General features: G+C 38.6%; 3 protein-coding genes across 3 annotated transcripts; 2 read left to right on the forward strand and 1 right to left on the reverse strand.

Moving 5' to 3' along the window:
- Positions 1-1,173: 1,173 nt before the first annotated feature.
- LOC130722579 (photosystem I chlorophyll a/b-binding protein 6, chloroplastic) lies at positions 1,174-3,149 on the forward strand. The gene is made up of 5 exons (XM_057573345.1): positions 1,174-1,333; positions 1,428-1,589; positions 1,971-2,008; positions 2,092-2,606; positions 2,907-3,149. Exons 1-5 carry the CDS (start codon positions 1,287-1,289, stop codon positions 2,922-2,924), a joined length of 780 nt encoding a protein of 259 aa, XP_057429328.1. The 5' UTR covers positions 1,174-1,286; the 3' UTR covers positions 2,925-3,149.
- A 304-nt stretch (positions 3,150-3,453) lies between these two features.
- LOC130722578 (pollen receptor-like kinase 3) lies at positions 3,454-7,230 on the forward strand. Its single transcript, XM_057573344.1, has 2 exons — positions 3,454-5,236; positions 6,055-7,230. Exons 1-2 carry the CDS (start codon positions 3,784-3,786, stop codon positions 6,621-6,623), a joined length of 2,022 nt encoding a protein of 673 aa, XP_057429327.1. The 5' UTR covers positions 3,454-3,783; the 3' UTR covers positions 6,624-7,230.
- A 141-nt stretch (positions 7,231-7,371) lies between these two features.
- On the reverse strand, positions 7,372-12,012 carry LOC130722580 (sm-like protein LSM1B). The gene is made up of 6 exons (XM_057573346.1): positions 11,827-12,012; positions 11,498-11,580; positions 10,707-10,775; positions 10,480-10,595; positions 10,324-10,386; positions 7,372-7,878 (listed from the first exon to the last, which is right to left on the reverse strand). Exons 2-6 carry the CDS (start codon positions 11,556-11,558, stop codon positions 7,801-7,803), a joined length of 387 nt encoding a protein of 128 aa, XP_057429329.1. The 5' UTR covers positions 11,559-11,580; positions 11,827-12,012; the 3' UTR covers positions 7,372-7,800.

The raw sequence follows: 12,012 nt of genomic DNA on the forward strand, positions 1-12,012 counted from the left end.
ATGCCCTTATTAATTCTAACTTGTAGAATGCGTCTCATTAATTATTCTCTCTCTTTCCCACTTTCCAACACGAATAACAAAGGGTAATTTTGGAAGTTTATTTTGATTCAAGACAAATTTAATACATTTTATCTAGTTTTACTACATTTCTTAAACTATGTGAATTTTTTTTTGTTGCTTATAAATAGGACCGGAGGGAGTAATATTGTTGATAGGTTAATGTTGCTTAACTGAATACATATAATCATCGGTAAAATGTTGTATAAGATATTTGTTAATTAATAACATATTATAGGTGGACTACTTCTTTTGAATGTGTCAATTTTGCTCCTTCAAGAAAAAAGTGTTGACTACTTTTTTGCCCTTGATATTGAATTCTCTAATTCTCTTGGATAATTTGCTATTGAGTTAAACTATTTTAAAAAGTTTCTTAGAAAATATTAAAACTCCCTTGAAATTAAGGAGTAAATGCTTTAAAAAAAAGGAGTACATATAAAATATATAAATAACAAAGTTATTAAAATCTTAATACTTGAATTTTCAATCAAACAATTATAACTGAACTGCAGGTACCTATTTTCTCTCATTTCCCCCTCAAAACCCCACTGTTCTATCCCCCCCCCCCCCCCTACCATATTTTCATCACATGACATAATCCATTCATTAGAGGTTGACTTACCAACTGCAAATGAAGTGTCATCTCTCAGCATAAAATGGATTATGAAGTGGGTGACTTGGTGGGTGGTTCTTTTCAATACACAGGTACAATTAATCCCTCTCAAAATTTTCAACTAACACATTTCCATTGGTCCCCTAATCCTAATCTCGTTAAGGCAACCATTTGCACCTCAGCAGCATGTACCAACAATTTTTAGTCCCTTTATCTTGACTAAAATATCAGTTTTCTAATTACAATCACAGCTATTGAGTTTGTTCACCAAATATCCTTAGCTTGATTTCATTTTGGAGAAGGACAGAACATATCCCAACCAAACATAATGAACTTCACACTGGGCTTTTGGATGAATTTTTTTGGGCTTAGTTCTGTTAGTGTTATCCCAGCCCAAATCTAGTTTTTTTGGTTCAAAACAAATAAAAATTGATCCTATGCTCTGAAGCTGGCATATCCAAACATGTCAAATTCAAATACTATTGGCCCTTACATTTTTGTTAGCAGAACATGAATATCACAAGTTATCCATCATCCAGATATAACAGATAAAGTGATACAGCCTCAGAATATGCTCCTCCTTTCCAACTAACAGTTTCTGCCCTTTCTCTGATTCATGGCTTTATCCATTTCCTCCACTGCATTGTCAACTTTTCCAAACACGTTGTGTTCTCTTTTGGCTCAACCATTAACACTAATTAAATTATGCTCATTCATCTGGTGAATCTTAAAATGAATATTTTGTGTTTGGATGCAGAGAAAAACGTCACAAGGTTTTCCCTGAAAGAACAGCTACATGGTTGCCCAGAAGAATCCATACAAATGCTAAAAAAGGAGTCTCAGATGTATGTGAGCCACTTCCTCCAGATAGGCCATTGTGGTTCCCTGGTAGTTCTCCTCCTGAGTGGCTTGATGGCAGGTAATCAGTTTTAAGTTTTCTTGACATTTGTCAAATCATAATGTTCAAGTTTCAACTAGTTTTATGTTTACCACCAAGCACGTTCAAACTTAAACAAATGTCTCGGGTGGTAGAAAGAGTTTTGCTGTCCATAATGGTCCATCGAACTCAAACATGATTGCCCCGAGGATACATGTAGTTTGAAGTTTTTTTAAATAAAAGTCTAGTTCTGTTTATTTGCTTACTGAAAATCATGCTTATACATTCCTTCATGGTAAATCTATTGTTTTAAGAATCAAGAAATTGAATATACCCCCAGGCACTGGCCTTTGGTTGCAACCAATTGCAAGAGCTTATCATCAAACACTTTGGCATAATTGTTTAGTTTTCTTCCTATTGCAGTCTTCCTGGTGATTTTGGTTTTGACCCTATTGGATTAGGTATGTGTTACTTTTACTATGCACTTCAAAATGGTTCAGTTCATTGTGTTGTAGTTCACAAACAAGCTGTTGTTTTTCCTCAGGGTCTGACCCAGAGTTGCTTAAATGGCTTGCTCAGGCAGAGCTAATGCATGCAAGATGGGCAATGCTTGGAGTGTCTGGGATTCTCATTCCAGAACTGCTTGAAAAAATGGGATATGTTGAGAATTATTCCTGGTATGAAGCTGGTACTCAAGAGTACTTTGCAGATCCAACAACCTTGTTCATTGTGCAGTTAGCCTTAATGGGCTGGGTGGAGGGTAGAAGATGGGCTGATTTGGTTAACCCAGGGAGTGTTGACATTGAGCCCAAGCTCCCAAATAGGCCCAACCCAAAGCCTGATGTTGGTTACCCAGGTGGGTTGTGGTTTGACCCCATGATGTGGGGAAGAGGGTCACCAGAGCCAGTGATGGTGTTGAGGACCAAGGAGATCAAGAATGGTAGACTTGCAATGCTTGCTTTTGTTGGCTTCTGGTTCCAAGCTATTTATACTGGACAAGGCCCCATTGAAAACTTGATGGCACACCTTGCAGATCCTGGTCACTGCAACATTTTTTCGGTAATGTTTTGTTACTTCATTCTACTAGCTAGCACTCAATTTAAGACACCACATTGCTTCATCCTACTAGCTATTTGTGCTGTTTCATATAGCAACGGGTACAACACAGTGAACACACAACAATGTTCACTTAGTGCACGTTTAGGTACACGGTGAAAAATCATGAACAAAAGCAACTTTTCTTAGCTTTTGCGGTTGTTTAGTTTACTGTGGTTTTCCACCGTGTATCGAAACATGACATTAGACAAGTTACTTGGATGATGAGGATGGTAGTGACAAAAGTTTTTTTCTCATGTGCAGGCTTTCACTTCGAGGTAGTGCTTTGGTTTGGAGAAATGATACTACTCCTGCATAAAGAACATGCATAGTGCGGAGCCAGCAGCAAGATCCACTATTTACTTTAAACATCTAATGTTGTTTCCTAATCTGAGGTTTACAGATGACACAACCCACCCAAGGTTTTGATTCTTTCAAACAAAATGGAGACAATATTGTGTTTCTTACTTTCTTTTCTTGTAAATTGTAATCAGGAAAATTTCATCATGTTATATGGATCATTTGGCATTAGATTTTCCAATCCCAAAAAATGTAAAGAAAAGCTTTGTAGTTATAACGTACACAATGCTCTGTTTTTGCATTTAAAGAAGAATCTAAGTTGGGAGCAACCCTTATAGAGATCCTCTAGAACTTTTATCCAAGGGTGAGCTTCTGTCAATCTCCTCAGCATACCACTAATAGTCGGGAAGGGAAGTGTTTTCTCTTCGTTCAACTTGTTAAAAAAAGGCATAGATGATATATGTTTGGAAGGAGACAACCATTGGATTTGGTGGTTGATTTGGTCAACGCAAAGCAAGGTTGCATCAACTGGATCCCCTGTCCTATATCAGCTCCAAAGTTATCGGAACAAACCAGAGATGAAGAAAAGTTCTATTCTTAGAAGCTCATGGTATTTCTGGCAAAACACCATCATCACCAATCCCCTCTCTCTCCAAGTCCCTCCTCCCCAACAAGCTCAAGCACAAACCTCAAAGAACATCATGACACACCTCTCTCTGACCACCCAAAACCAACAACAACAACAACAACATCAACAACCAAACAACCTCAAAAAAAAACACCACCACCTTAACCTCTCCGAGCAGCGGTCCACCATTCTCACCGGTCGTGCCACCAAGCAATGGCCGCTGTTCGCACCTTCCACCACCACAACAACCACCACACCCACCACCTCCTCCTCTGTCTCTTCCTCTTCCTCTTCATCTCCCTCTCCCTCTCCTCAGCCTCAGAGACTCAATCCCTCCTCAAGCTCAAACAATCCTTCACCAACGCCGACAAGTCCTTAGCCTCATGGATCCCCAACGTGTCCCCATGCTCCGGCACCTGGACCGGCGTAATCTGCTTCAACAACATCGTCACCGGCCTCCACCTCTCCGACCTCAACCTCTCCGGCACAATCGACGTCGAAGCTCTCGCCGAGATTCACGGCCTCCGAACTCTCAGCTTCGTCAACAACTCCTTCTCCGGCACAATCCCAAGCTTCAACAAGCTCGGACCCATCAAATCCCTCCTCCTCACCCAGAACCACTTCTCCGGCCCCATCCCACAAAACTTCTTCTCCACGTTATCCTCCCTCAAGAAACTCTGGCTCTCCGGCAACAAATTCTCCGGCGAAATCCCCGTCTCCTTAACCGAACCCGACCTCCTCAAAGAGCTTCACCTCGAAGGAAACCAGTTCACCGGCCGACTCCCTAACCTGAAACAAGACTTCCGATCATTCGACGTGTCGCACAACCAGCTCGAAGGTCCCATCCCGGAAAGCTTGTCGAAATACGGCGTGGTGTCGTTCTCCGGCAACGAAGGTCTCTGTGGGAAGCCGTTGGATAAGCCATGTTCCGGCGGCGGTGACGATTCGTCTTCTTATTACTCCATTCCGACAGGCTCTGGAGTCGGAGGCGGCGACGGCGGTTACGGGTCAAGCTGGGCGGCGAAGGTGATTGTGATCCTCCTTCTGGCGGTTATCGCGGCGGTGATATTCCTGTTCGTGAAGTCCAGACGGCGGCACGATGATGATTTCAGCGTGGTGAGCAGGAACAGTAGTAGCAGCATGGACGAGCTGGTGCAAGTGCATGTACCCAGCTTCAAGAGCAGTAGCAGCTTCAGGGGCGGTAGCAGCAGCGGCGGTGTTGTTAATAGAAGCTTATCCGCCTCTCGGTCCATGTCGTCGACGTCGGGGCCGGCGGGGAGGAAGGAGTCGTCATCTTCTTCGCATGGTAAGAAGGGAGGAGGAGGGACGAAAGGGGGAGCTGTGGGGGATCTTGTGATGGTGAATGAGGGACAAGGGGTGGCGTTTGGAATGCAGGATTTGATGAAGGCGGCGGCGGAGGTTCTGGGGAACGGTGGTTTGGGGTCGGCGTATAAGGCCGCCATGGCGAATGGGTTGAGTGTGGTGGTGAAGAGGATGAGGGACATGAATAAGATTGGTAGAGATGTGTTTGATGCTGAGATGAGACAGTTTGGGAGGATCAAACATCCTAACATCTTGACTCCATTGGCTTACCATTATAGGAAAGAGGAGAAGCTCTTTGTCACTGAGTACATGCCCAAAGGAAGCTTGTTATATGTCTTGCATGGTAACAGATTCTTATCAACTTTGCTTAAACTCAAACCTGGTTTCATATGATAAAAGGTTGCATACCGGTTAGAAACTATGAAAACAAGAAAATAATACGTAGATAGTTTTTGTTAACAACTTGTTACTTCAATGTAAAATGTAAAGTGCATCAGAATATGCTATTTTTCAGTTTTTCATACTTTTTAACGGTTATTTTAATGGACTCTAAATCTGTGTTTAAATAAATTTGAAGAAGGATTGATTTGATTGTCTTCACATAAAACTATTATTTCATGATATAGTTATTTTGCAATGCAAGTTTAATCTCAAACTAGGTTTCATAACAACAAAATGTGTTTGGATGCCACTTAGCTTTTTATGTTTGAAGGAGAAGTGATTTTGGATGCTTTTATCTAACGGTTTAAGCTTTTGGAATAGTTAGTTTATGATATATAATATGTTTGGATTGACTTATCTTTCTTTATAATCAATTCTAAAACACAAAAGTTGTTCACAAAAGTTTCTTCTCATAATTGATTTTGATTTTTGAATGAAAAATTTCCAAACATTGACATATAATCGGTGCCTCTACGCTTGAGCTTGATCCTCGTTCAATAATTGGTTCATGACACATCTTTCCATTTCCATTGGAGTGTGTCAAGAACCAATTATATAAACACCTTTAGCAGTTCTGGAATCATAAAAATCGGCATGAATATAATTCCATTTTGGTCCCTTTCAGATTCTTCCTCCCTTTGTTATTATTGTTTTCTTGTAATGCAATGCAATATATGTGCAATGTGTGTTGAGAATGAATGTGTGATTATTTTTTGTCAGGTGATAGAGGAATAATCCATGCTGGTCTGAATTGGCCTACCCGTTTGAAGATTGTTAAGGGGATAGCAAGGGGATTGGGCTTCCTTTACACTGAGTATTCTACCTACGACCTTCCCCATGGGAACCTTAAATCTAACAATGTTCTGCTAACTGATGATTACGAGCCTCTCTTGAGTGACTATGCTTTTCAACCACTAATCAACCCCAACATTGCAGTGCAGTCAATGTTTGCCTACAAGACCCCAGATTACGTGCACGGCCAGAAAGTTTCACAGAAGACTGATGTTTACTGCTTCGGAATCATCATTCTTGAAGTCGTTACCGGAAAATTCCCTTGTCAATATCACAGCAATGGCATGGGTGGGACTGATGTTGTGCAGTGGGTTTTCACTGCGATCTCTGAGAGAAGAGAAGGAGAATTGATTGATCCTGAGCTACAAAGTGAAACAAAATCGCTCAACCAGATGCTGCAGCTTCTCCAAATTGGGGCTGCTTGCACGGAAGGCAACCCTGACCGAAGACTGCACATGAAGGAAGCTATTAGAAGGATAGAGGAGGTACAGGTTTGAAGGTTATGTCAATAGCTTAGTTAAAAGTTTCTTCAGTAGGTGAGAATTGCAGGCCTTGGAAATATTACAAAGTGCCAATTTCATGAATGATTAAGCAGTGATTTGTACAAGAGTAACACACAGGGATGAAATGAATGTAGGAAGGGGGGGAAAGATGGATAGGAAGAAAGATTGGATAGCTTCACAAAGCAATTCAGTTTATAAGAAAGGTGATAATAAACCTGATGAAACAATGGCTTGGAAGGACCACAGGTGAAGTGTTGACATATCTTTATCTCAGCCCTAAAATTATTAAACTCAAACCATGTTTACTTTCAAGAGGTCTGAAGCTTGGAACGTTTCTCATGTTTGTCCTATTGAAAGATAGCATAATATCAAAGTGCAAGCTAAGTCTCAACATATTGACACTAGGAAAGTATCTGCAATTCTCATAAATATAACATTTTTGGACAGCATCCCTTAAATTTGTAAAGACTTTTTATTTTATTTTTTAGTTTTCCTCTTTGTATATCAAAATAGGATAATGCTTCTGTTTCTACTCACTATCCATTCATATGTTCTTATGTAAACTTATTATATTAGGCAATACAAGTTTGATTTATGAAATACTAAAATTTAAGGTTCTTTTAATATAATTTGTTTTGGCATTAAATAGCCACTCAATCTAGTGAATGCAAGCTCTAGATTTCCAGGATCAAGCGCTTGTGTATGAAAAATTATACAAGTATTATGATAGATAAACCCTGCATACAAGTAAAAGCCAATGATCATGGCAGAAAGCACAAACTAAAACCAAAAACAATATTCTGAAAAAGCCATTGAAAATGAGCACAAACATCGAAATCATCTTCACTACATCTGGTTTTCAAAAACCAAACTATAATTTAAGAGCTGAATAACCTGCCCCAAATGCATCAGCACAAAATCCACATGAAGCAAATGGGGCAGGATAACAGCTGTTGCTTGCTCTCTAGAATACAGAAGCCAAAAAAAGCCAAATTCATTTTTGACCTCTGCTACAAAAAGATATGAGCTTTCAAGTAATCTGTTTCATATCTAGCTAGTTTCCACAGAAGGCATCTACAATACTATTCTTCCATCCACTATCCAACTCGAATCACAGCTGCATTAAAATTTGCAGATGGGACCAACTTGATTATTAAGATGGTGGGAGGTTTTAATCAAAATCAAGGAACTCCATCCTTTTCCTCATGGTGCCCTTTAGATCAGAAGCATCACGTTCTGCTTTTTGAGCCTGAAGAGTGAAGCAAATGAAATAAAATTGATTAGTGAGCAACATAGAACAATCATGAACAAACTTGTCATCATATTATTTGCCAAATAGGAGCACAGGGTCCCTATTTCTTTTGGTTGGGGATTGGTGATGTGACTATATTTTGGGTTGGAGAAGGGGTGGGGCAAGAATTTAAGGCGGATAGTCAATCAAAGAAAAGAGCAAAAATCAGATTCACGTTTCTAGTAAAAACAAATTGTTAGCAGGAATTCTCAATCATGTATAGCAGCTTACATTTCTACCCTATAGGTGATATTGTTAAATAGAACATTAAATAGCTTCCAGGCTTCTCTTGGAAAATAATAGGAAACAGGAGGGAATACTCCTACATCACAGTGCATCTTTAGACATGAAACAGCCTCAAAAAACATGGACAGCAAACCAAAAGAAAGCTAAGGAAACAGGAGGGAATACTCCTACATCACATTGCATCTCTTTTGACCCAAATAATGTTTTATTTGGAAAAAGTTTATCAAATTAAAATAATAATTTTTGAAACACACTAAAACTGCACCATAGTTAACAGGTTCATAATACTCTCTGGTATGTGCTATGGAGTACAGCGATGTGGTCCATCACTTCATTAAATCAGAAAAACTTTACACAAGCTCCACTCGGGAATTGGTTTTGCAGTTCGTAGGATTGAGCAAACCTGGTAACTAAAGACACTGGCAAGGTTTGTGTTGGGTAAGAGTGGTAGTTGAATACAATGTAAACCGTAAAAGCAAAAATCTTATAGACCTTCCATTTTATAATGATGTTAGGGAGGTCATGTTTACTTGTTTTCCACCTTTCTATTGTTAGATGGTTTCTAGTATATAATGATAAGAGTATGCATATGTTTTCAAATTGGGAATGGAGGTTGTGGTATATAAAGCTCATTCAGAGCCATTAATGGTTACACAATTAATAAGAGCCATCTTGAGTGAAGATTTTTTGGAAGCAACTAACAGAGAAAGGTCATATGCTCATAGCATAGCTGATGGTCATATTCGGAAATTGTTAGCAGCAAATTTTGCTTTTAAGCCAACGGTAGATACTGCTATTTATAATTCTGCTAAGATAAATAAGATTGACAAAGATTTAGCAGATGCATTTAATTTCAATTTTCAAGGGGTGACGTTGATCCTCAACATTTTGAACTTAGAAACTTAATTTCCTACAGAGAATCCTGGGAATACACAGGACTGTAGTTTGAAGAAGGAAAACCAGGTGGCCTCAGCTAATAATGTTTATGGTACTCTTATGACAACTGAGGAACCTGTGAAAGTGCAACTCGTGGATTTGAAAGATGTATTAGATACACTTTACCAAAGACTTAGAAACTAGAAATAAAAGTTGGGGAGAATATCTACCCTGAGCTACCAGCAACTGGCACATAACATAAACAAGTTCACTTGGCAATTTCCCACTGGAAAAAGAAGGTGCCCAGAGTGGCCAATAATCTCCAAGACAAGCCAAAGTGATCATTACTTGGGTCAATTAGCCATGTCCCTCAATGCAAGGAGAGAAAAAAAAAAAGCTTCCAACACATCATCAGCAAGCCATACTATAAGGCATTGGTTAAAAAGCCAGACCAAACCAACCAGATCATCCAAAAACCAATGAACCAATAAGACATCTGGTCTACTCTATTCTACCCAAAAAAACTGGTTGACCATAGAACCCATGGAGAACTGGTCCAGAACCAGCGGTTTTAATTGGTTGTTTCTATTTATATAGCCAAAAATAGGCTCAAAATCAAGCTACTAAGGACCATAAATGGAATTTTATATTTAGCTTCCCATTATCAATCTTTAATTTGCAAGGCATATATAGTTGTCATTTTATTCTAATTTTAATTTCACCTAACTTTATTTCGTATAATTTTATGCTACTTTATTAGTTAATATTTTATTATATAATATTAAATATATATTTAATTACCCTTATTTTGACTAGGATCAACCACAGTTGCATGATAGAACCCTGATATTATTCACACAAATCCCTATTTCCCAATTAGGGAATTACATAGAAATACAGGAGAGTCCCAACCCTCTTCCTAATCCCAATTCCCAAATGAAATAAATGATAGCCAAACGCACTCTAACTGCCTCTTATTTATAGGCAACATGCCTCATTAATCCTCTAACTAACCCTCTAACTCACTAACAATCCACTAACCTTCCTAATTAACCCGATACCTATCATTGCACTAGTGAATCCAGAACTAGTGAAAACACTAGTTCAATAACCGGTTTGAGTATTTGAAACATTGCTACATGACACATCAAGACGTCTTGATATGCCAAACAGCCATTTGCATGCAATAATTAACTGATACACGGGCCCTTATAATTATTATACTAAATAGGAGAAATAAATATTCCAATTGCCTAATCATCAACTGGTTGATGGACTAACCTTTCTTATATCCACCTCTGACACACAAGTCATATGCTGCGGAAGCTCCTCCTTTCCCGAGTCCTATTTCATTGATAGAAAGATTGCAAAATTATTAAGACTCGAAAGCAACTAATTCGAGTCAAATTATATGAAATGATCAACAACACATCATACCAGCTCTCCGATTAAGACAACATTTTCCCCACGAATCACATAAAGACCTAAAGGGACATCACAGTAAAGATCGCCGACAATTACTCTTTCACATGCACCTTCAAGAACAACGTTAGCTGTACATGGTAATTGAATCATATTACTAGTTAGTATTAGATACAGCGGATGATAATTATAAGAATAACAGGGACTTCATAAAGTAGAATATATGTAAGATAGATAATTACCAAATTGATCAAAGGAGCGTAATAACCCCAAAAGTTTTCGACCATCTCGCAACAGGACAAGAAGTTTTTCTGTGAAAAACATATATAATTCAGAATAAAACCTTTACTATATGTTGTCATATCTCATCATTCAGTCCAATTATTTGAATCTCTACTTTAACTGAAATTAAATATATAAGAACAAATCATGTCACAGCAAAAATGCCGGATAAGGTGCATGAAAACTATAGAACAGAGAAAAGGACAGTGACTGAATTCCAACACTCTCGCACGACTGTAGCAAGGTCAAAGCCAAATACTTAAACCCCAGATGCAGTGATCTAAAGCACTATTCATAGAATCTAGTACTTCAATCAAAGACTAACATCCATTAAGCTTTGCATAAGTGATATTATTCTCCCTAGACATACCATCTCCCCCAAAGATGAAAACACTTAATACTTTCAGCATGCCAAATGTTTACATCTAGGAAATTCCTACAGAATCAAGGACTGTTACCCTTATTGACCCAAATCCTCACAACCTGTGCAACCCCCCCTATGCCACTTAGCTTAGCTCATCATCCTTTCCTGATATATAATGTCTATTATTAGCTCTCATGCATAAAGTATTTTATTTTCCTCTTTGTTGAAAACAATCCTTTACTCAACTTCTCTTCATCCAACAAAAACTTACAGCCACTAAAATTCAAGACCATGTTACTCTCATAAGAAAACATCACATATGATATTAATTGAACAACAAATACATAAAAAAAAAAGCAGAAAGAGAGAGAGAGAGAGAGAGATTACTGTCAAGGTATGTAGCAAGAGAGGTGGAGAGTAAGACATCATCAGGGGAAGCCCAAGACATTGAGCCAATTCTTGTGCAGCACCTGAAAAAGCAGCCAACTGTTATCCAAAGCAACCTTCAAATTCAATAGTACACCAACCAACCCCACAATCTAAAAAACAATTCTTTGCAAAATTGGTGACCTCTACATGCATTATCAGTTCCAATTCTTAAAATCCCATGATTGAAATTGAAAAAAGAAAAGAACTTTATAGAGAAATTGATGATAACACTCAATTTTCGAAAAAGGGTTGATTGAAAAGCGCAATTTAATGGAGTTAGGTTGAACCTTTTTCCGATCGGCGAGTTTGGTGAAAGAAAGATTGGTTCTTTGTTCTCTGTTTGGGTTAAGAGGGTGAGAGTGAGAGTGGCAGTGTGAAAAAGTACAAAGCTTTGCTGCACTCTCACTCCCAGTTTGACCTGAAAGCCTTTGAGCTTGACAAGTTTGGTTTGAAGAAGGGTATTTGATTGATTT

This window comes from Lotus japonicus, chromosome 6, assembly GCF_012489685.1.
Source record: "Lotus japonicus ecotype B-129 chromosome 6, LjGifu_v1.2".
Classification (NCBI taxonomy): domain Eukaryota; kingdom Viridiplantae; phylum Streptophyta; class Magnoliopsida; order Fabales; family Fabaceae; genus Lotus; species Lotus japonicus.

Excerpts from the sequence above, each read along its gene's own strand:
- LOC130722579 (XM_057573345.1), top strand. The coding sequence starts at position 1,287 with ATGGCTTTATCCATTTCCTCCACTGCATTGTCAACTTTTCCAAACAC. Across the intron at positions 1,334-1,427 it reads TTGTCAACTTTTCCAAACAC|AGAAAAACGTCACAAGGTTT; the intron begins GTTGTGTTCTCT and ends GTTTGGATGCAG. Across the intron at positions 2,009-2,091 it reads TTTTGACCCTATTGGATTAG|GGTCTGACCCAGAGTTGCTT; the intron begins GTATGTGTTACT and ends GTTTTTCCTCAG.
- LOC130722578 (XM_057573344.1), top strand. The coding sequence starts at position 3,784 with ATGGCCGCTGTTCGCACCTTCCACCACCACAACAACCACCACACCCAC. Across the intron at positions 5,237-6,054 it reads CTTGTTATATGTCTTGCATG|GTGATAGAGGAATAATCCAT; the intron begins GTAACAGATTCT and ends ATTTTTTGTCAG.
- LOC130722580 (XM_057573346.1), bottom strand. The coding sequence starts at position 11,558 with ATGTCTTGGGCTTCCCCTGATGATGTCTTACTCTCCACCTCTCTTGCT. Across the intron at positions 10,776-11,497 it reads TCTTGCTACATACCTTGACA|AAAAACTTCTTGTCCTGTTG; the intron begins GTAATCTCTCTC and ends TGTTTTTCACAG. Across the intron at positions 7,879-10,323 it reads CAGAGGTGGATATAAGAAAG|GCTCAAAAAGCAGAACGTGA; the intron begins GTTAGTCCATCA and ends TTCACTCTTCAG.